The sequence below is a fragment of the Belonocnema kinseyi genome, chromosome 6, assembly GCF_010883055.1.
Source record: "Belonocnema kinseyi isolate 2016_QV_RU_SX_M_011 chromosome 6, B_treatae_v1, whole genome shotgun sequence".
NCBI lineage: Eukaryota > Metazoa > Arthropoda > Insecta > Hymenoptera > Cynipidae > Belonocnema > Belonocnema kinseyi.
The window spans coordinates 148,721,034-148,745,475 of record NC_046662.1 but is presented as its reverse complement, the minus strand read 5'-3'; the positions used below and the strand labels follow the sequence as shown (position 1 = coordinate 148,745,475).

The 24,442-nt window shown below is 39.1% G+C and overlaps 1 protein-coding gene across 10 annotated transcripts in view; it reads left to right on the top strand.

Moving 5' to 3' along the window:
• Positions 1 to 24,442, top strand: part of LOC117174910 (zinc finger protein 658B-like) — a 184,814-nt gene that overhangs the window by 107,106 nt on the left and 53,266 nt on the right. For all 10 annotated transcript variants that reach the window (XM_033364352.1, XM_033364350.1, XM_033364356.1 and 7 more), the window contains one exon: positions 15,722 to 16,174. In XM_033364352.1, the coding sequence (XP_033220243.1) occupies positions 15,722 to 16,174 (453 nt within the window). The remainder of the gene's footprint in view (positions 1 to 15,721; positions 16,175 to 24,442) is intronic.

Sequence of the window (24,442 nt, the reverse complement as noted above, 5' to 3'; positions counted from 1 at the left end):
AAAATAATCCGAATTCTTCAACACTTTCCAGATAGCCTTGGAAATGAGCAGGGAAGCCGACCTAGTTAAGCAGGCAGCCATCCTGCGAGAAATCCCTCCCGAAGAGGAGTATCTGGAGCGCCTCAAGGAAAATTACGGCTTAGTGCCCAGGCTTTCTCTCTCTCGTTCCCGATACTCTGCCTCTTTCCGACACTCTTCCTCTTCCCTACATCGTCATTCATCTCGCCACCGACACCCTTCTCTTTCCCGATACCGTCGTTCCTCTCGTTCCCGACACTCCTTATCTTCCCGACGCCGTCATTCCTCTTGTTACCGATACACTTCTCCCTCGCCCTACTGTCACTCCTCTCGCTCCCGTCACTCCTCTCGTCCCAGACAACCATATTCTTCTGCCTCTTCTCGTACTTCTCGCTCCCGACGACCATCCTCCCCACCGCACTGTCACGCCTCCCGCCCTCAACACTCAACTTCGCCCTAGAACCAATCCCAATCTTGCTCTAGACCCTCAACTTTCCCTTCACGACGCTCCCACCAAAGTCCCCAACTACTCGATTCTTCAGCACCCTACCCCTCTCGCCCTCGATCCTCCCGTTCCTCTCGTAATAGCCCCGTCCCTATCCCGTCCCTTCTCGACGTTGTCGTCCCTACTCCCAGTGAAGTGGATCCGGACACCATAAAATTCTTCCGGGAGACCGGTGATTTCGGATGGTGGAACTGCCAGGAGACTTCCCACCGTTACTCCCAATGTCCCCATCCGAGAAAGACCTTCTGTTTCGGATGTGGCAAGAAGGGACGCAAAAAGGCCACCTGTCCGAATTTTGCCCCGAATTTTGCCCCGAATTTTGCCCCGAATTATCCCGACCGCAAAACATAACTCCTTCTTGGCCCCCTCATCTTCCTTTCGTTTCATTTTAATTTTCTTCACCTTCCCTTTAATTACCCCTTCTCGACCCATAGAAGCGACCTCTTTATTAATATTTTTTTCTTTCTACTTATGTTCGCTTATGTGTGGCCCTAATAAAAGGAATTTTGTCATCTGCACTTAACAAAGTGTAGTTTCAAGAGATTCATAGTAAAATTATATGCGTTAATTTCTATGCCCCCCCCCCCCCCCCCCCCCCCCCCCCCCCCCCACTCTTCGTAAATGAGTTCTCTCGTGCTTTGGTCGACACGCCGGGCACGTGTCTCATTGGTATCGCTTGTAAGATCGGGGTGTCAACCACTACGTCAATTTATTTTATTTTTCACCCACTTCTGCTGATTTCCGAAGTAGGATTTTAATTCTTTTAGTGACATACCGGGTCTTTTATTATATGTTCATTGGTTAATCCTAAAATTTCAATGACCCTTGGCTGGCTCACTATGTTAAGTGACTAGTTTTTCTTTTAATAAAGTACCGACCGGTGTTAACTCTTCGCCCTGTTTGTGCGATTCTGTGCCTTATCCAAAAAAAAAAAAAAAACAGGAATTATAGGAGTTTCTTCGTGTGCTTTCCCTTTTTTCTAATGTGAGTATTATATAAAACCCCCTGTGCCGACCCATGTTATCTCTTTGCCCAGTGGTTTCTTAATTTTCTGACCTATGGATTATTTAATGTTTTCTTCGCCTGCTTTTCTTGTATGATGTGAGTACCGCCTTTAAATCCTTTCTCGACACCCTTTATCGTATAACTTCCCGACCTTTACCCAGCATTTTCTCGTTTCCTAGTTTGTTATAACTTTATTCTCAATTAATTTTTTATGTGTAATAAAAGTTACTTTTCTTTTTCTCCCGTTTTACCGGATTTATCGTAGTTTTTCGGTCTGCTACTTTTTCGAATTCACTCTTCTAATCTTATCTCGATGTTTCCTTCATATTCCCGGAGCGTTATTTTATTTCGTATTCGGCCTTGTTTTCTTACCGCTGCAACTGTCTCTTTGGTTTGTCTTTGTCATTATATTTACTTTTGCTTTAAACTATCTTGCCAAATTTTATTTAAATGACCTCCCCTCTCTACCTAAGGACTGAGCTGGCCTATTCTAAGGCACTTTGTTTGGAATTTTCGTTATTTTATCGCTTTTCGGAAGTTATCGAATCGTGTTTCTTTTATTTATTTTGTCGTTTGAGCTGCATTCGGGTTTATCTTCCCTTTTCTTATAATTAAAATTTCAGGATTGCCTTTATGAAGACTGGCGCCCGCAGGTATGCGTTAATTAATTTTTTTTATATTACCCTCGTGCGCGGCCTATAGGACTTCATTCGACTGCGAATATAATGACTACGTGACAACTGATTTTCACGAAAATTGCACAAAATAATCTTCAAACATTCCTGAGTAAGACACAAAAATACCTGGAAGGTATTTGGGCCTCTTTCCGCAGATATGAATTTTTTTCTTTTGGTGCTTTGACTGTGTTGCGTCGCAGGCTAGTCGCCGCTCGGCCGGCATATTTGTGCGGTGGCGCCACGTAATGCACTCATTCTCATTTGGTTGTTTGGAGAATCGGCGATAAGTTGATTCTTCATTCCTTTCGTTGGGCGAGAATCAGTGGCTCACGCTATTTCAGTAAAGCTATATGCTTTTTAGATTTTCATTGTTTTTGGGATTATGTTGTCAATTTAAAAGATGGTGTATTTCAAGTTTGTGCAATTCAAAGTACTCCGTAATGAGAATAATATCTCTAGTGGTTTTATTTCTATCTTAGTTTGAAAAATGTTTATGTTAAAAGTTCACTTTCAAATTAATAAAAGATTTTGTGTGTCAGTGATCTCATTTAAAGCTTTTATAGATTGAACGAAGTTCTAAAAATCTAGTTATCTAATCTGAACACAAAAATATTGAACTAAACACGTGTATACTTGTTGAGTGGAAGCTTCTAATGTGTCCCCTAAGGGTTTACATTTTTCTTACATCTTCTCTATTCCTTTACACACCCTCCACACACTTACTTGGTGGTGGAAGGGGGACCTACAGTTTAAGGTGGGTTTCGAACCACCAAGAGCAACAGCCTTAAGTACTTAGAGAAAACCTTTTTCTCTAGAGGTACCGGTCGCACGACTCTCCGGAGATGAACAACTCCCTTGCTAGGCTAGTGTTCACAGCATGGGCCACCGAGACTTCCAGAGTGCGAGGCGGGAATCGAACCCGCAAGTCGAAGGAGTGGGTCCAAAGCCTACGCTTTCTTGATATTTCCATCTGGATTAAATCCAAAATTTTCAAATATTATTCATTATTACTCTCAAGTATAGATCTCTGACAAGCGAAATCATTTATTAACTTGAAAGTGAACTTTTAACATAAACTTTTTCAATACAAGATGGAAATCAAACTACTAGAGAACTGCTTTCTTGATATTTGCATCTGGATTAAATCCAAAATTTTCAAATATTATTCATTATTACTCTCAAGTATAGATCTCTGACAAGCAAAATCATTTATTAACTTGAAAGTGAACTTTTAACATAAACTTTTTCAATACAAGATGGAAATCAAACTACTAGAGAACTTATTTTCATAACGGAGTACTTTGAACTGTACAAACTTTAAACACAGCATCTTTTAAATTGACAAAATTATACCAAAAACAGTGAAAATCTGGAAAGCAGTCAGTTTGACCAAGATAGCCTGAGCCGCTGATTCTCACCCAACGAAAGTACTGAAGAATAATCTTATCGCTAATTCTCCAAAGAACCAAATTGTTTTAAAACGTCCTGAAATTTTTGAATTAATTTCTTTGCTATTTTGGACAAAAAAAGTTTCAAGCTACAAACCTAAGAGACGAAGCATGTGCTTCGAATTTCGAGGTTTGTTTTGGAGAACAGGTGAGAATGACTCCATTACGTGGCGCCACCGCACTATTATGCCGGCCGAGCGGCGGCTAGCCTGCGACGCAACACTTCTAGAATTTTTAGAAAATGGCGCTTTTTTCAAAATTTCGAACTTCCAAGGGCTGTCAAATTTTCCCATTTTTACCAAATGGGATGAAACTTGGTGAATCGTCTTATTTTATGAGTACTTTCACATAAAAAATAAGCGGCGAAATCCGTGACATGCGTGCGCAGCGATTTCAGGAGTTTCGCTGACCTGGCTCATATATATAAGGCACAACCTTATTTTCATACATAGGTATACCAATATTTGATAAATAATGGTATTCTGGTAGAAAAGTGTATCGCTTTCTTTAGACGTAATCCGATGAGTTTCCGTTTGAGATTCGGTTGAAGAAGTTTGCTTTGTTATCGCCTCAGTGCAGTTGCTTACTCTTTGATTTTGGTAATTATCTGGAAGATTTTTATTATCATGTGAAGACTTAATTTCCTTAATTTCAATTAATTCCTCACTTTTGATCTAAGGCTGTATATCTCTATTGATATTTTTCGAACAAAACGTCGACGTCTGTCTGACATAGAATAAACAGAACATCCTGCCAAGCGCATAACGACGCACTAAAAATCGTAATGCAGTGCCTAAAAATATAAACACTTCCGTATAGGTAATGCATGTTTCGATTCGGTTGATCCGATTTTTCATTCTGCGTACTTACCCTATTTCCTCGGCTTTTTCGATTAGCTGTTGTAGGCGTAAACCCTGATTTGTCAGATCTGCATTTAGCGTAAGACTGTTATCGGTATAATTTGTTTTCAATTTAAACTTCGAAATAATTTCTTCAAAATCAACTTATTCTTTGTCTTGTTTAATGTGCGTGAATAATTCGGTTATGTTTAATGCTGTAATGGCTTTAAATTTTTTCTCTGAAAACTTGAATTCATGTCTAGAATTTTTCACGGTTGTTGCTGTAAGTGGGAGGGTTTTTTTATTTGCTTTGTAATATGGTTTTTATTTTAGGATACCCGTGTTTTTTAACAGGTTTGAAATAGACTGTTCATCGATACATGTATCATGCGCTATTTCTTCTATTGTTACTGAATATATCCAGCGATTTTTTGTGCAAATTTTGCCAATAAGAGTGATAAGTTGCTTAAGCCTAATAACGCAGTTTAAAAGTTTGAAAAATTTTGTGCTGTAATTAGATTGATTTCGCATTTGCTGAATGACCCTACCTTATGTGAAGGGTGTACGTTTTCGCAAATATATTTTTTATGTAGTGTTTTATATAGTGATAGATCTTGGTAATTAAAACTGATATATAGGGATTGATCCTTTTCAATTGCTCAATATTCCAATTCTGGTACAATATGAGGATGTATTTCTGTATCTGTGGGAGTCGATAGTCATCTAACTAGAAGTGGAGTACTTTTAAACAAATTGTATCTTTTGAGATTCAGTTTACAGAATGATTGTGTGAATGAGTTTTAGCGTGTCATAAATCGCCTTCTTAATTTATCACATATTTTGTTGATCATCTATTTAAATATATGTACAGTGTACATACACTAATTTTGAATAAACCGGTAATTTACATGTTACAATTTATATGTTGGATTTCTAATACTCATTTTTTACATTAGCTAAGAGCTTCTCATTATAAAAACTACCTCTAGATCTGTTGCATTTTAAATTCTTGAAACAGGTAATTAAACTCTTCAAATTTACCACAACAATATTTCGACGAAACACAAAAATCGTTAGGCAAGAATAATTATGTAAAAGTTTAGGGTGTGCTTCACCTTGTCGAGCGAAATATATTGCATCTACGAGCATTGTGGTATCAAATTCAAATTCTGATATTTGATTATTTAGTGCCGCTAGACGAGAAGCTAATTCTTGATTCAACTGAACATTCCGCATATAATGATTTATTTATTTTTTTTGTCTGCTTTTTGAGCTAGTTCTGAAATTAAATTGGCAAGAGTTCCATGTTTTGTTGTTTTGTTTAAATTCTGATAGAACTATACGGGTAAAATTGGCCGAAGTTTCTGCAATTGCTGTGGTATTGTTTGACAATTGTTTAATTTTGCTTTTGTAGTGCGAAACATCGTTTTCATCTAAATTCCCGAATAATATTTTGACTGCTGTTCCTAAATATCCGAAAGGTGCACGTTTGAATCGAGTTTCGCCATTCAACAGTTCTTTGAGTTGTCCTTTTCCTTGGCTTAGTACCGTTATATGTGCTCTAGTTGCCTCAATATCGTGGAAGGAAGTATATGCTGATCTTATATGGTTGCAAAAGACTGTTAGATGTGTTCTCTGCTCAGGCTGTCCGTAACCTTGAGGGGTGAGGCAGGAACAGTTCACACGCTTGGGGGTCAGCAAGGGGGGGGCTGAAGCGTGTCTCGTAATTCGTTGACGTGTGTGGTGGGTCGACGGCTTACGACCGGGGTACGGAAGGAGCTCGTGTGGGCGTGAATGACCGGACGGGCAGCACTTGATTATTCTGTGCTAGGAAAGCGTCGAGTCGGGTCATAGACTTCGGCCCCTCGTTTCGGCTAGTGGGTGGGGCGAGGGGGATCTTCCTCACACCTTGCGAGGACATCAAATAACGCCAGGCCTGTAGACCATCCATTACCCATAAGTTCGGTGGATCATCGAACAGACAAAAAAAAAGCGGTCGGCGAGTGCGCCTTTGTTTATAATTTGTGGGGGGGGGGGGTTAAGAGAGGAAATCATGTGGATAGGTGGTGGAGAGGAAGGTTCGAAGACTAAGACGGGTCGTCCCCTCACGGACTCACCGACCAGGTAGGTGGACGGCGGTGAGGTGACCCGCGGAGGATTTTTTTTTCAGCAAACGAACATCACAATCATACAATGGCGCTCAAAAGCGCAGGAAACGCCTAGAGGCTAAAGAAGAGTTGCTTCCCCGATTAGGGGAGCGCGTCGGGGACCTTGTTAGGCTGGGGGAGAATTCCTCGACTGCAGTGAGGTACAAAAGGTCCACGTCCGGGTTCTCCTTCACGGGAGTGGTAGCGGCTGGTCTCGGCGGTGTTACGGACGGCGCAGGCTGAAGTGGGCAAATCGGTCGAGTGATCTCGAGGCTGCTGGAGGTGCTGGAGAATGGCGTGACCACGGCCCTGACGATGGCGTGGACTGGCGGTGTATCGGTGGCGAGTTTGGACAGGCCACAACGATGGTGGTTCCCCGGTACGGTCTGGTCGGGAAGGTGTGACTTCCCTCTGGACGGAAGACCGGTAAAGGGAGAGAGAGAGGGGTCTCTCGGTCCCGCGGAGTTCCTCGGCGACGCGGGTCTAGGGAACCCGGTCTTCCTCTCTTCTTTTCGAGGAGCCGGTGTGCCTCCTTGGACAAGGCGGCTGTTTCCGGGTCGTAGCTGGCTCCCTCGGGTACGTCGTAGGAGGTACCCTGGTACTTGCGGACCGGCGCTGGTCTAAAGCCTTCCTCGACTGGCTCTACGATGGTGACAGATGCGGGTGCGATGCGGTTGGTTACTGGGGCGACGTTCTCATCGTAACCGGTTGACTTGACGGCTGGGGCGTTCCGAAAGGTCCGGCGTTCCACAAGCGCCCTTGCCCGTTCTGGGGTGGCAAGGACACGGCGATTCCCTTGGATTCCTGAGCGCCACTGTAAGGTGGTGACTGCACGGGTATGCCCGCTGTCGACACGGCGATCCGCTCCCTCGTTGCCGACCCTCCCAATCAATCCGACCGGTGGAGAGGCGTTCGCGGCGTTCGTCCATTTGGCGGCGACGGCACTCTCCAGCGGTTCTCCTTGATCCCTCGTTGGTACAGGCCGGGCTTCTGCGCGTACGGTCTCGTAGACAGTCGAGGAGCCTGATGGCCGACTCGCGCCTTCGCTGCTCCTCTGCAAGGTGTCGGGCTGGTTCCCCCGGGGCTCGTAGGCCCGCAGAGTGCGAGTGAGAGGTGGTTCTGCCTCTGGACACCGATGGCGGGCAGTGCGCTGAGAGTGGCGCGCGTAATCGGGCCTCCCGGTCATAGGGTAGTCGTCGGAATAGGCACCAACTCTAATGGAGACAACCGTCTCCGTCCTTCCTGGTGGTGATACCTGGAATCAAAACAACACAACAAAACAAGGAACAAGGCTTACAACAAAATAAATATTCAGACGATCATGTTTGAGGTCCACAGAATTTCTACGTTAAAATGAAAGGCAAAGAATTAATCAGGAAATTAGCACTAAGAAATTGCACTGAGTATTTCCATAATTAGCGCGAGCACGGGCGTACTCTCTCGACGGCTGAACGCTGAGTGTGCTGGCAGGCTCGAACGCGCACGATTTACGTGTTTGAGCGCACGGTTTCGCGAGAGCGGTGGGGATAACATTCCCGGTCGATTGGTTGCAAGATTGCGCGTGGGGATGTCGACTTCGCTGATTGGCTGGGGGGAGCGCAAAATGTAATTTTCAACCGAGCTTGCCTCGCGTCACCGTGCGTCAACTCTACACTATTCCTTAATTAAAATTAAAAACAAAAATACTTTATGTAACTGGAGGATGCTGACATTTTTAACCTATGTTTTAATTGTATCCTAGCCTCATGATTCCGAAGGAATCATGGCGCTAGGTCAAATAAGACGAGAGTTAGGTCGTTATGGTTATATAATAATAATTAATATGTAATATTTGAAGTGGATATTCTATATGCCTTAGATAGTCCTAAACTCCCCGAACAAACGTCCTATTTCGCAAACAATTTACCTAAATTATTATCCTATTTGTAATGTTAGAAATTATTTACTAATATATCCCATAATAACCCTAATTTAAACTAACTTGCTTACTTATTCTCGCTTAGTTCTAGTTTATCTTAATTGATGAGCGTGTAGACATTTATTTGATGTGTGCACGTTCACTCATTTATGAACTTAATTGCTAACTTTATCATTCGAGCTATTAATCGTTTTAATCCAAAGGGAGTTCTTTATCTTGGCTTTATTCGATGTCTTAAAAGGATTCATGTTTGGACTTGGTCATGGCCTTCGGTACGGGTCTTTAATAATTAATTTCTATTAATTAATTTTACAAGAAGGTTGCCGTCGGATCGCGTTTTTCCTTGAGGTGGTTGAGCTCCCCGGTTCTGTTTGCCCATGCGGTGGAAAAGGAAGGATAGAAAGGAGGAGAGAGAAAGAAAAGAATGTAGGGAGAAAAGTAAAGCGCGCACATTAGTGTGAGAGAGAAAACCCGAAAGAGGCGTACGTGACTCGGCCCGTCGCTAAGTTGACAGCGTTGGTAAATACGGCCCTTGCACGTGTTTAGCAGGCTGTCGCCACTCAGCCGGGGAGAATTTTCGGCAACTTAGATCCCGTTACTGAAGGCCTGACAATAGGAAGGGTAGGCAAACTCGTCGTTTCGAATTTCGAAAATCAGTTATTTGTCACATAGGACGTTTCACTCAAGTTTCCTGTTTCAAAACTTGAGTGAAATTTCACGTCGACTAATTTTTCGATTTCCGAGGTTCTCATCTATGCCTGGCATACAACAGATGGCTGAAGTTGAAGAAGAAACTTTTTGTTTTTGTAGCTAAAATCGGAGGTCAATGTAGGAAATCGTCTTCCACACTATGTTATAAGTTTTTAGTTTGCTTATTCGTTCACAAAATAGTCCTGGACTCTTGTGTATTTCCGTTGTAGCAAATACTTGTTTAATTTTTAAGAGTTTGGAAAATTCTGCTAATACGGCGCTAGTACAATTTTTACTTTGGCCTGAAAAAAAACACGTGGTGTACCGAACTTGCAAATAAGATGAACGATCGCTCTCGCTACTCTTCTTGCTGTAACGTCTGCTAATGGTACTAAGATACAATATCTTGAAAAATTATCCTGAAGTGTAAGGATGTACTTGTTGCCTTTTCAGGAAGTTGGCAATGGTCCGTAAATGTCTTTATCAAATGGTTTTATAGGTTTATCCGTTATGACCATTGGTGCCCGAGGGTTATTCCTAATCGATTTTCTTCGCTGAAATTCGGGACATCCTTTAAGGACTTCTTTAAGATCGGAAAGCATATTAGAACAATAATAATCAATAAAAGCTTGGACGCAGTTTTTTCTTTGGTGGCCTTCCTCGTTTCTTTTTTGTGTGAACATTCTGCTTAGGAAGTTTATACGGCTTTGGATTATCAGAAGATTCTTCCTTTTGTTATCGTGTGTAAGGCTGATGAGTGGTTCTACTGCGTTTACCTGGCTACTTCAGGGTTTCCTTGTCTGTTGTTGGTCGAGATTTTCGTTTAATGGCAAGTGGTCAAACTTGGATCACTTATCTAGTGGGATTTCGCGGTAATGCATTGGCGTTAAAATTGAGTTTACCTGGCTTATATTTGATTTCGTATTTATAATAAACAAGTTTGATGCGCCATTTGGCTAATCTCATATTTGTATGGTCGATGATTTAAAAATATTCTAGGGGTTTACGGTAACTGATGGCTTTGAATTTTCGACCATATAAGTATGAGCGAAAGTAACGCACTCCCCAAACTATTGATTCGCATTTTCGTTTGATTGTAGAATATCGCGCTTCACGCGGTTCTAAAATTTTCGATGCGAAAGCTACTGGAAAATCTTTCCCAAATTCGCCTTGACTTAATACGGCCCCGATGACTTAACCTGATGCATCTACTGTGGGGACAAATTCTTTTTTTAAATCTGGAAATAGCAAAATTGGTTCTTCGCAGAGTTTGTCTCTTAAGATTTAGAAGGGTTTCTGGCAGTGCTCTGTCCGCGCGAAGTCTACTGATGGATTAGTTAGATCAGAGAGAGAGGCTTTGATATTTTTGTGGAATTTTTAATAAATCGTCGGTGATAACCTGCCAATCCCAAAAACTGGAGTACGTTTTTCGCTGTTTTCGAAACTGGAAAGTATTTTGCTGCCATTAATTTATCTGGATTTGGCATTAATTGTTGATTACTAATGACGTGGACTAAATAAGCAATTTCTCGTTGCAAAAATCTGCACTTTTCTGGTTGTAATTTTCAATTTGACTTATTCAGGCGTTACAAAAGTTGATGGAACTTTCGGTCATGATCTTGTAAAGTTTCCGCGTGAATAATCAAATCGTCGATGTATATGAACATATCGACTCCCTGTAATCCTAAAAAACGTAATCCATAAGACAATGGAAGGTGGCTGGGACTACTTTAAATCGAAAGGCATTCTCGAAAATTCATAGTGTTCGTGCGGTGTGGAAAATGCTGTTTTGTGCTTGTCCGCAAGATCTATCTGAATTTGGTGGATCCCGGAGGCCAAATCGAGCACAGTACAGAAATTATGTTTACCCAACTGGTCGAGTATATTGTTTATATTCGACAATGGTTAGGCGTCTTCTATTGTTTTTTCGTTTAATGCTCTATAATCCACCACCATTCTTTAACGCTTATTTCTCTGGGAGTCTGGCTTTTTGGGAATTACCATTTACGGAGAGTTATAAGGAGACGTTGACGGTATAATTATGTTTTCGTTTAACATTTTTTTGGTTTGTGAAGGGATCTCGTCCTTCTGACATTGTGGATGTCCGTATGGATGTGTAAAAACTGCTGTGTCATCCACGGTGGGTGTTTTATGATACACAACATTTGTAGAGGACAATGCATCACTTGTAGATCAATTGTAGATCAAATGAGTTTGTGGATGGCTTAGTTAAATTTATAGCATGGCCCCTTTCTAATTCATTCAGGTTGTAGAGGTTTAGACTATTTGTTAGAAGCTTTCATCTAGACTGTTCATTGTCAGAAGGCTTCATCGCGTTGAGTGTTTTCGTCGTTCAGATTTTTGACGCTTTCTCTTCTTTTGCCTCCTTTTCGCAATATGCTTATTCTTTAGATAGATCTAATGGTATTAGCTTAACCACTGGTGTTATTGGTTTGATTGTCGACCCAGTGCCATTAATCGCAGTTGCTAGTGCTATACAATTTTTTATGGAGAGTAGAGCATTGACGATGTAAACACCCGGACCCGCATCAAGCAAGGGGAAGTAACCGTATTTTAGTTGTGTGTCACTTACTCTAAAGAAAATGACATTTTTGCTCCTAAGCGGTAAAATATTCTTCATCACGAAATGGTATACTAAGATTTCTCACAATAAGTGACCTTGAATCTTAGCAAATCTTTGCTTCGTAACTCTAAAAAAACGCATTTCCTATGATTCCTACTTCCTGAATTAAAAGTTAATCTAATACTATTTGTAATCTGACTTCCTGCTCATTGCATTTTAAATTTACTTGACCTAAGGTAATTAGTAAACCTGACGTTGTTCCGTTTACTTCAAAAATAGTATCAGAATTCTTTTCTATCCAATCGTTTAGGACGCTGTATTTGATTATATTGATTTCCGCTCCTGTATCCAGAAGCCCTTCACACTTATTATTTTTTAGACTTGTACTTGTAAGAAGTATAGTTAGCGAATCAACTGGACTGCTTAAATGGATGGTTGCTCATCGTAAAGGCTGAGATTTGCGGTGCCGCGTCTGATGATCGGTTTGCCACTCGCGTGCGCACCCATTTGACGAGTACTGTTGGCGTTTAAATTTTCTTGGTTTGTATTTGGTGATTCGTTTGCAATAAATTGATTTTCTAGAAAGTTTTGTGGATTTTTAGGAAGGCAGAAAGGGGCTTGGTTCTGTGGTTGTTCGAGGGGCTGGCGAGTGTTCTGAGTGCCTAGATGATTATTTGGATAATTTAGTGGTGTAATTTGAAATGGATTCTGTGGATTAATTTAATATTGAATTTGATGTTGGCTCTAATACTGAATTTGAGCTGGACCTTGTTGTTGGTTGTGGGGTTGGTTTTGTGGTTGATTGTGATAGTAATTTTGTGATTGGTATTGGAATTGGTTTTGGGGTTGATTTTAATACTGGATTTGGTGTGGATTTTAGTATTGGTATTGGGGTTGATCTTGATTCTGAATTTGGGGTTGACTTTGGTGTTGGTATTGAGTTTGATAATAACTTTGTGACTGGTTCTGAAATTGGTTTCTTAATTAACCTCCGTATCCACCTTGTAATCTACCTCGATTTCGACCACGAAATTACTCTCTATAACTATTCTACGATGGTTCTTGTGTACTTAAGGGCATTTGATAATTCTTCGTGTGGTCAATCGGGTACAGTTCCCCCGGTTTTTTCCCACAAAAATGAAAATTTTTAAAAACTGAATTCGGAGATGCTATAAAATATCAATAGCGGACATCCCTGGACTCTTTTTGGATGTATAATAACAAAAAAATGTATTGTCTTAAATAAAAATGGTAGGTATGTGCATTATTTTGAGGTTTGGGTCATTTTTTAGATTTTTGTCATTCCGATAATGTAGTTATCTGTCGCACCGATGTTGTCGGTAAGCACTCTAGAATAATTATAAAAGAGAATTCTAACACAAAACATTGAAATATAGACTCACGTTTTTAACCAAATCAAATTTTTTGCAATTAACCCACAAAAAAAAGTGTGCAGGGACGTCCGTTAGCATGTTCGCTATCATCCCTCAGATTTTGAAGACAAAATATTGATTAATCTAGGAAAAAAGCAAGAGGAATCTAACACTGATAAAATTGATACTAATTCCTAAGCGCTATGCAAATTAATCAAATTGAGCAAAATTATAATTTTTTGAATTGATCCACAATTGAAGTGTGTAGGGACGTCTGTTAGCATGTTTGCTGTAATTTCACAAATTTTTAAGACAGAATATTTATTATTCTAGACAAAAAGCCGGAGGAACCTAAAACTTGTAAAATCGATAATTTTCTAAGTCTCACATGCCCTTAATGTATTTTGATCATAACCATGAGAGTTTTTATAATGGGTTTGACGATGGTTATGAGTAATATTGGGATTTTCAAAATTATTGAGCGCGCCTCGGTTTTTTTTCTGTCTGCTTTCTTTAACACGCTGAATATGGAAACAGTTTTCAATAACATGGCCAAGTCGCTCTGTCTGTGTCTGAGGAGGACGTTACTCTTGTTTCATTCCCAATTTTTCCTAAATTTGCGACATCTTTTTGATCTAATTCTACCTGATAAGCAATATCAATTCCGTTATTCAATTTGCTAGGTTGTGATGTGATGTACGTATTAAATCAAGATTCAGTTCATGAAGTGTGCTGCATTATTGAAGCTGAGGTCTCAGTAAGACGTTTGCCCGATCCGATAACTTTGTTGAGATTAAATCGAGCAAATTTAACAAGCGTTTCTCTCGTAAACCGTGGTGTGCTCTTTTGCATCCACGGATAAAGGATTCGACGAAATTTGAGTCACCGTTAAAAGTTGGTATTTGTGCTAAAATGTCTTTAAGGGGCAGCGTCATTTTGTTTAACAGCTTCTTTTCTATAGAGTTTTGAATATCTTTTAGCTGATTTTCGCTAAAATTCACTTTTCTGAAATTAATGCCAAGTTTAGAAAAATGAACATTATGGATTATATGTTACTACACGGTACTATATTTACGCTAAAAATCCTCTTGTAATTAGCGTTAAAAATCGTCTGTTTTACATTTAGCTTCCGAAACGTGGCAGTTTATAAAACATTTCTCTTCCACTTAAAGTTGTCTGTAAATTTAAAAAAAAATTTATTCATTGGAATCGAGTTTCGAAATTTTTATGGTTGAAAATACTTTGCACTGACGAAAATTGTTGCACTCGCGACGCAGGGACATGCCTAATCGCCGGACCTCGTTTTGACGATGTTATCCCGCGGTGACAATCGCCGTGCCTGCCTTGGTTGTGCGATGGTCCAAGATGGTATATCTAATTTTACAAAATTTCTAACGGCAGCATCCATTCTCACGCTTTTTGCGAGTGGATTAAGCAAAAATATAAATTTCAAAGTCTTATAACGTGACATAGAAGAATAATGTTGCTTTTTGAATGACCTTCAAGATTACCATAGCAACTTTTTTATCTTGAAAAATCGTAAATTTAAATTTCGACCGTAAAAAAAAATAATGGAGAATCAAAAATTACACTTTGCGGTCAAACTATGCAAAATAAGGAAAAGTATGACTAGACAAAAATTGGCCATTTAAGGACGATCTAAAAATTTATTATGAATCACTTTTTTATATGATGCCTAGTTTTTGTTTCAATCATGACAAATTAATTTAATCTTTACCTTCTCATAAGAGAAAGTACTAGATTTGTGTTAAATTTTCAATATGGTTGAAACTTATCCCCCCCCCCCCACTTATTAACCAAAGTTTCGTGGAACTGTCGTTGTATCTAGGCTCTCCACCCCAAAAACTTTGAGAGACGCTTTTAGCGAATTATTGAGAGATGAAACAATAGGGCACCACAACTGTAATGTAGAACACGATGCGATAGAAAATCAAATTGAGAAAGCCTGTGTCACTGACGTTCGGGATGTAATTAAGAAGTTAAAAAATGGTAAGGCTGCTGTGTAGGCCGTATGTGTAATGTTTAAATCGTGAAAATAGCATTGAAAATGAGCAAATTCAGTTTATGAAAAAACGACATGCATTGCAGAAAAGTTTAATCTTGTTGGTAGGAACATTAACTAAAATGTCATCTGTTATAGCATTTTGAGTTCTGCGTCCCTTTGTTTGTACTTTGGTACTTGCATTTCAAGTGTCCCGGCGCAAGCGCAGTACATTCACGTGCCAAGCCAGGGAAAACTGGCAGCGTCGATTGGCTAGGAGAAATATTTTTTTTTGCGTGGAAAAATTAGCAAAAAAATAATATATGTAACATAATAATCAAAATAATAAAAAAATCACTTTTAACACACTACATTCATGATTTCGTGAGAAATTTAGTATTTTGAAGTAGCTAAGTAGAAGCTCAAAGTTTTTCTTCTTAAGCAAATATAAAAAAAGATATTTTATTTTTCAACCTTTATTTTATCTATAATTATCGCATATCTATTTTTTACAGATATTGACCTTTTAACCTGTAAAATTTGTAAAGTATATAAGAATGCTACTATGGTAAAAATGATGACACACATGAAAGTGCATAATAACAGCAGGGAGTACGAATGTCTTGATTGTGGTAAATGTTTTAAACAGTCCAGTCAATTGCGGAATCACCGCATTATGCATCTGGATCGTAAAGCTATAGAGGAACCACGCTGGTATACATCGAAAATATGTGAAATATGTGGTAAAACATATGCAGATTCTAAGTGCCTAAAAAATCATATACAAGCCGTGCATTCAAAGCTACGACCTTACATTTGTAATGTGTGTGGTCATTCAAGTGCCAGAAAAGCTATGCTGGAAATGCATTTGCGACAGCATACAGGCGATAAGCCATTCAATTGTGAATTATGCGAATATAAGACAGGAGATCATAACTCATTACGCCGTCACTTTATGAGACATACAGGTAAGAACTTTTTGTTCAAATCTTGCTACATGCTACCTCCTTATGATAAAATAAACGTCAAATGCATTTGGTATATTTATATTCAATCTATCTTAATATATAGAAATAAAATGTTGTTTGTTTATTTGTTTCCTAATAGCGGTTGAGGGATTTAGCCAATATTTGTAGGGGTTGTAAAGTTGTGTTTGGAATTAATAAGGTGGGTTATAGGGCAGTAATAGTTTTACCCCCACGCCAGTTGGGTGAGGATTACTTTGAAAGTGGTGCCAAATTCCTTCCCTTTCAAGCTTGAAAGATTTTGAAAGAATTTAATATTTTACGTTCGACAAGTGTCAAAATCGTTTTGTACTTCGATCTTAATTAATTAAATAAAGTGAATATCTGCAGGTTATACGTAATTAATTGGCTAACTGCAACGAAAATTATAATCCGTGTGATTATAAAAATTGCAACGATGAATCTGAGATTCAAATGATGAGAGGTAAGAAGCGGCGAATTATTCTTATAAGCTGGGTGTTCAGCGACCTTGAAAATTTCGTCTCCGCCACTATAGAATGTTAAAGTATACATTTTTTTCATATTTGACTTAGAAATTATAAAAATTATTAGCTGAAATCTTCAATATTAACTCAGCTTCAGAATAGACCTTTTTATTCTAGACGTCGACAGTGCGCACGTGTCAGGATTTTATGTCATTTCCGTTTTTTTCGAACAGTTTTGTGTCGAAATGTATGGAAAATATTGTAAATAAAAATACCAACGAAAAATAAATATGTAATTAAATGAGAGTTTAAAGACAATAAATTTTTAAGTATATTCAGAAAAAAACTGCGAAAAAAGTGCGAAAAGTGTAGCGAGCAAGCCCATTATTTACATTTGTTGACATCTGTCGTCTTCAAAAAATTGTTTGAAAATCCGTAAAAAATCAGGGAAGATGATGTTCCAGGAGCAAAATTAGTGCACAAATCGGTGGAAGAGTGCAGTGTCAGACAGCCTAAACGATGGATAAAATATAGGAAACGATCTTTAAAAGGAAAAAAAGTGATTCAGTAGAAAGGTTAATTGAGGTTATATTTGTCAGGTATTAATATTATCTTTCTTTGCTAACATTTGCTTGCATATTAAATAAAGCATTTTTATCGGGGTTTCGAACCTCCTCAATTTTTTGATAAAAATAAAATCTATTTAATACCTTCACTTGAGAACGCAAAACTATTATATTTTTGTATTTATAACCAGTTTATATGAAAGATGGAAAATTTGTTAGTACATTCCTTATACCAGGTAATCACTAACAAATGGCTTTTTATTGCCTAAACTTCAAAAAGAGAAGTAGAAAATATAATATTGTGTTATTTTTTATTTTTGTATGAGCATTAAATATTTACTCAAACAAAGTTCTAAACTGCAAATCTTGTATAAAAGAAAATATTTATACCTGCCATACAAAACCTCAACTAACCTTTCCACTAAATCACGTTTTTTTCCTTTTAATTCTGGTTTTCTACATTTAGGAGATCGGTTCAGCTGCTCATTACTGTGCTCTTCTACTGATTCGTGCACTAATTTTGCACCTGAAACATCATCTTCCGTGAGTTTCGCCGAATTTTCAAGCATTTTTTAGAAGATGACAGATGCCAACAGATGCAAATAATGGCCTTGGTCGCTGCACTCTTTGCACGTTTTTCACCGTTCTTTTTTTAAATAGACTTAAAAATATTCTACCTTAAAAATCTCTTATTTATAAATTAATTTTTTGTTGCTTTTATTGACAATATTTTCCATACATTTCGACACGAAACTGTTCTAAAAATACGGAAATGACGTAAAATTTCGGCACGTGCGCACTGCCGACGTCTAGAATAAAAAGCTCTATTAGAATGAGCCATGGCCATATAACGGAATTTTCAAGAGTTTCACCAATCGGTTTTTGAGTATATACCATATTACAAAACATTAATAAAGATTTAAAAATGTTTCAAAGATTTAAAAATATTTAGAAGGATTTTGAACATTTTATAAAGGCGTGTTTATCAGATTTTAAATGTTTCATAACAATTTCACAAATATTTTCAAACTTTTAAAAGATGTAAAGGGTTTCAAATATTTTGGAAAGGTGTTCACCAGATTTCAAAGATTTTAAAACATTTGGAAGATTTGAAAAGGTTTCAAAATATTTTAGAAGATTTTTTTTACTAATTATAGATTTCAAATAATTCAGTGATTTCAACGAATAAAAAAGATTTCGCAAACAAAGATTTAAGAAAAATTTCCAAAAAAACAAACCACGTCCCGAGAATTTTTGTGAACACATTCTAATATTGTGTTACTTTTTTTTAATTCGTAACTAATGATTTATTTGAAATGCGCGGTGAATCCTGGGGAACATAACCTTTTTTTAGAATTTGGATACACGTATATTTTGCGCACGTCTTCTGAGTCTTGAAGCCTTTGACCAATCAGCGCAAGATCTCGAACGCGGGAGATTTGGAAACCCAATTAAAATCGCCTATATAGTACTTTTTTGCATTACACAAATGCAAGACGGGTTGCATTGTATGCTAGAGTTTATATAATTATATTCCCTATGACTACACAGTAAACGTCCTTACTGTATATGCCAGTGTACAAAAAACAGAGTGGTTTTGAATTTTGCAAAGACCACTCCTTAAGTTCCTGCCTTTCAGGCGAAACAAATAATGCTATAAACTTTATTTTGTTTGTCAAAATTCTGTATAGCTTTTAAAGTTGGTAATTTTTAAAAAATTCAAAGTTAGGGCCGTAAAAATATTTTACATCGAGAAAGTATTTCTTATTTATTAATGAACAAGCCCAAAATTTTATGAAACATAATATTTTTGGAGGTAATGTCGGTCTTGCAACACGAAAATGTGTAATTTCATTACAATTAATGATCTGAAATGCCCTCAAAACATTTTTCCCCTGAAATAATGTTACAGGAGAACCAGTGTACACCTAAAAATTTCATTTGCATTAGTATATTGTGAAGTAATATTTCACACTATATTAATTCAGATGCCCGAATCAAATAAAAGTCATGTTCTGTAACGCTCGTAACCAGTGTGCTTTTCTATGAGGCTACTTACAAGGCATTCCAGAAATCCTGGGATACCTAGACTATGAACTGAATTTGAGAATAGAAAAAATTGTCCTTGTGAAATTGAATGAATTATTTCTATGTCGATTTCATTTATGGAGAAATCTTTAAAAGAAACGTTACTTAAATTTAACAAAAAATTACTTTCCATTTAAATACAGGCGTACATCTGTGTAAGCACGCCTACGCCTATAAGTGGGCGCACTCCCACAAGTGCGCGCCGTTTACCTCTGTGTGTGTCATAGATTTAGTCACACCATTGTAGAATTTTAGTGTATTCAACTTCGAAATAAGAGATCTTTAAAATAAGAAGGGAAAAAATGATTGAAGATCAACAATAAATAATGTAAAGCTTTTACATTAACTAAAGCGTGAACTAAAGTTCTGGCCAAATTTGTAACCGACTCGAAGTTCCTTTTAATTTTAATTTGGCGCCAGATAGGGTCCTCCCTATCGGAACCTCGATCACGCTGCCCTGGCGTCGCCTAGCAGGAACGGTAACTCTACTTTAATATGAGACACTAAAAGGGGGGTTGTTCTCGCGGGCAACAGAGAGAAAATTCGTTTCTAAACGTTCAGACCTCCGTGGGATAAAAATTTACTTATTTATTAACATAAAGAAAAATCAAGTTACGTTTAAAATTTCGACTTTTATGAATCTTTAAATTCACTTGAGACGAATAGAATTCATTTTATCAAGTCTAAAAAAACCTACTGAAACGCGGAGAGAAGCGAAGAGAGAACCGATTCTGGGATCCCGCGCACTCTGTGAAAAAAACTCTTTGGAGACACCGGTCTCCCATGCTCCGACCTCCTCTTTCATAGGCAATTCCTCTGACAGGTCGTTTGGAGGGATTAGTTCGATCCAATTTATGACTTCGGCCCTTGAGCCGAACGTCCCTCCAAATTTCAAGCACGCTGGGGTCTCCGCTGGTTCCACGCTATTTCGACGAAACACTCGCGACAAATATTCGGTTTACTGCGGACCGGAGTCGAGGCGGGAACGGCACTTACAATTGGCAAAGAATCGTGAACTTACTTCGAAGTCACGTGCCTGCTACGGTCCAGTCTTTTGCGTCCATAATCTCGTTTCTTTACTTTACGCCTGATAACCTTCTGAGATTTTCCTGAGAAGAATCTGGGTCTGACAGTCGTTCTCGGTTCTCAAGCCGACTCTCAAGTTCTCTGCTCGCTTCCGTCGTCTTGCTACAGTTTTCCGTCGGACCTTGTCAACTTCCTGCGAGGCCTCCGTTGATTGGTTGGTGTCAACGGACGAGTTCCATTGAGGTCTTCCGTCAATGCACGCCTTCCGCGGTATAATCCGTCTAGACGATTGGTTCTGATCTACAGACCGCTGGGGTTGCTATTGGCCGTGCGTACGCCGTTTTTAATATACCTGCCGGAATCCGCTCTCATGCCAGCGCGTGGTCGCTCGTTCACGTGGTGTTGCAGGGTTGGTTGTGTCTGCTACGGTGGTCCATCCGGTACTGCCACTCGCCGGCGGTCGCCGAACTAACGCCGCGTGTTACCCGTAAACGGCTATGGTACTGTCTGCTCCGTGTTTACAATTGTTAGACAGTTCCTACGTTTCGTGGTTATGTTCGACTGTACGGTGTCAGGATTCCGGCATCTCGGTTGGTCGTCGCCGTGAAAGTGTCGTTCAGGTCCTCTTCTGGTGCTTCTCCCGTCGACCCCGATCCTTCACACTTAAGGTTTGCGACTATTCTGTGTTTTTATCTGAATTTTGCCGGGTTCCTCGGTTTACTTTAATTTCTTCAGTTCATCTCCAAAAACTTCACAAAATCCTGATTATGTAAATTTTTCCTTATTAAAAACTCTCGTGTTCACACAGAGAGTACTGCCACTCCATAACCCCTTCTTGGATATCAATTGCTTTTTGTGCCTTTCTTCCGAACTTCGTCCAAGGATACAATTCCAGTTAACCCCTATTACCCATATCAGAAATAGCTTATGCATGCTCTCCACTTTCCTCGGTTCCTTCCATTCCTATACCTCAACTCCATTACATAACACCGCCCAAATCAACGCATCAAATAACCAAACTCTCATTCTCTAATCGTAATCGTAATCTAATTACTTTTATCGCACATTCCTTTATTTTTCCCACCTGCACCTCATTTCCCTCTCCTGCCTCAAACCAAAAACTTAGGTAACAGAAATCCTTTACGTTTTCCACCGCTTGTCTATTTATCTTCAAACGTCCCCTATTTTGGGTTTTCTACTTCTGAAATACATCACCTTGGTCTTCTCCACGTTCACCATCAGATCCTTTGCTTCCACATACTCTTTGGTCATTCTTATTATCAGATTCATCCCCTTCTTGTCTTTCAATGCTCGCCATAACACTTTTCCGTTTACTGAATCAAAAGCTGCTATAAAATTCATGAACAACGCGACTAATTTCCTCCTCTTTCTTCCTAGGTTTCTGTTAACCAAGTAGTTCAGTACGTAAATGTTGTCTATCGTTTCCATTCCCTTTATTAGACCCTTCTGATTGTGTAGGATACTTTATCTGTCTTCTACCTGACTCTCTAACCTTTTTCTTGAAATTTCTGCATATATTTGGTAGCCCACTGTCATGAGAGCTGTCGCTCTGTACTTTTCTACCTTCTTTTCATCCCCTTTCTTGAAAAGTGGTACCACCAGCTCCGTCATCCAATCTGCTGGCCACCCTTTTGCACTTCAGACCTTGTTGCAGATCTCCCATATCCCTTCCCTGGCTCCTTCTCCTCTATACTTCAACGCTTCGTTCTCCATGCCATCTTCTCTGTAGCCTCGTATGTTTTTAATCGATTTATAGCCTCATCCACTTCTTTTCTTGTTATTACTTCCCTCCATTTCTCCTTGCACTGCTAACTTTTTATTTTTCCCTTTGATCCTATTTTGCTCTCCCTCTAACAGACCCTTAAAATAATTGGTCTACGCACCCAATTCTATTTCTTCATTCACGAACTTCCTTCCTTCTCTTTCCCTATTTATCACATTCCAAACCCTACCTTCTTTAATCGCTTTTTCTTTTTCTTCCATGTATTTTGCCTTTCCCCTCTGATTTTTCCTTTCTAGCATCCTTTCATGTTCTCTTTTTCTCCTATTGCACTCCCTCTTCTCGATTTCCCTTGTCCTCCGTTTACATACACAATCTTTGATTTTCTCCTTACTCTCCTTGCATTCCTCATTTTACCAGCCTCTCTTTTTCCGTTCTCTGTTTTAGTACCTATCTTATCCCTTACCTTCTCAATAGACCCTTTCCACCTTTCAATTAGGAAGTCTGCACCCTTCTCTTCTCCATACTTAATCTTCTGTTTTTCTATTTTTTCTTAAAACTCCTACTATAATCCTCCTTACCATTCTTCCATCCTTGTCGTCCCTGTCCCCGTCCTCTCTCCCTTTTACTGCCAATTCCTTTCTCCCCCCTCCGACCATACCGCCCATTACTCTCCCCCTAACGTTTCAATTTTTTGCTTCTTGCATCATCCACACATAACCTTTCGGTAACATTCTTTTCATCCCCTTTCAGCCTCCCGTTTCTCCCGTTCTCAACATGAGCCCTTTTTTTTACTTTGTAAACTCAGACGCGTTTCCTTCTTTCTTATTACACTGTTCTTTATCCTTCTCCTTCCCTTGTTTGCTAAAATCTCAATACTTCTATTTCTTCGTCCCAGCTCCACATCTCTCTGTCTATCCAAATTCTATCTATGCCTATTATTATCCTGCTATCTTTACTTTTTTCCGCCCATGTCCTCTGACCAATCAGCCATTTTTTTCCTTTTTTCCTGCCAGGTCAGATCTTTCCTCTCGGTTCTTCGCTTCAACAGCTTCTGTTTGCCCATAACTTCAAACCTCTCCTCCTTACGCCCCAAAGTCATCCAAAACATACCTTCCCTTTCTTCATTCTTCCTACTCGCATTAGCCCTTCTACCCTAATTTGTGTTCCTATACCTCTCATCAACTTCTTAACCTCCTCCTCTCCCGTTTCACTATTCATTTTCGGCCCCTTGATCATTACATTCTTTTTCCCCTTTGATAGTTGCTCCCCTTTAATTTGTCTTTCAATCTATGCCAATCTACTACACAGTCTGTTATTTTCTACCCGCAAGGCTGCCCTACCTTCTGTTGTGTCCAGGCTCTCTATTACCTCAATCTTTCTTTACTCAACGCTTATTTCCAAATCACTCACTCTCTCTTCTTTTATATTCATCTCCTTTTCCTATTTTCATCATATTCTTTCTGCTGATTTTCTATGGTTTTTATTTATTCCTAGACTTTCTCGTTTTCGCTTTTCCATAACTCTTCTCACACTTCCCGTTTCTTTTATATTTTTTTATTTCCTTCAGCGCCCCCCCCCCTCCCTTAACGATTTATATGCACCACCATCCCAAACGTCTCCTCTCTAAATTTCCCCCTGATTTTTCCCTTCGACTAAAAATTCCCTTGCTATGTCTGCATCTCCCCAATCCAGTCGACCAATTAAAGCGCAGTTTTTACGCGCCAATAATAGATGCAGTAATTGTGAACTATGGGAAATTGCTTTATTTAAAGACATAAAAATACTGCGTTTTAATTCTATAAACAAACAGTTTATTCAAATTGCAGAAGAAAGGTACTTCTAACTCCTATGAGTGAAGCAAAGCGACTGTCGACTAAGGTCCTAGACTTAGGTCATAAAAATGTCACACTCACGCCCTTTTTAAAACAGTCAGCCCTGTACTTCAGATCATGGCATTCGTCACTTCACACCAAAACCATAAAACTAAACTCTTACTTCTCTATGCATTCTTAGAATCGTGATAGGAGATTAACTCTTGCTTTACAATCTCACGCATTCCAATATTCTTTCTAATACTCAACACGCCCCCTCAAAATTAATCGACGACATTTATTTTTATTTACATACTTACATACAACTTCAGGACTTCATTTTACTAAATGTGACGTACGTATCCTTCTTCTGCTTTCTGGGAAGTTACATATGGCTCAACATTCGTTGCAAGGATTGGGGAAAACCCAGAAAAAAAAAATATATATATACCATTCGGTTCGGTTTTGATTCCTCTAGAATCAAACCGAAGGGCCTATGAAAAAGCCACCGAACGCGTCCTCGGGTTGCGGATAGAGGGTCCCTGTACCAA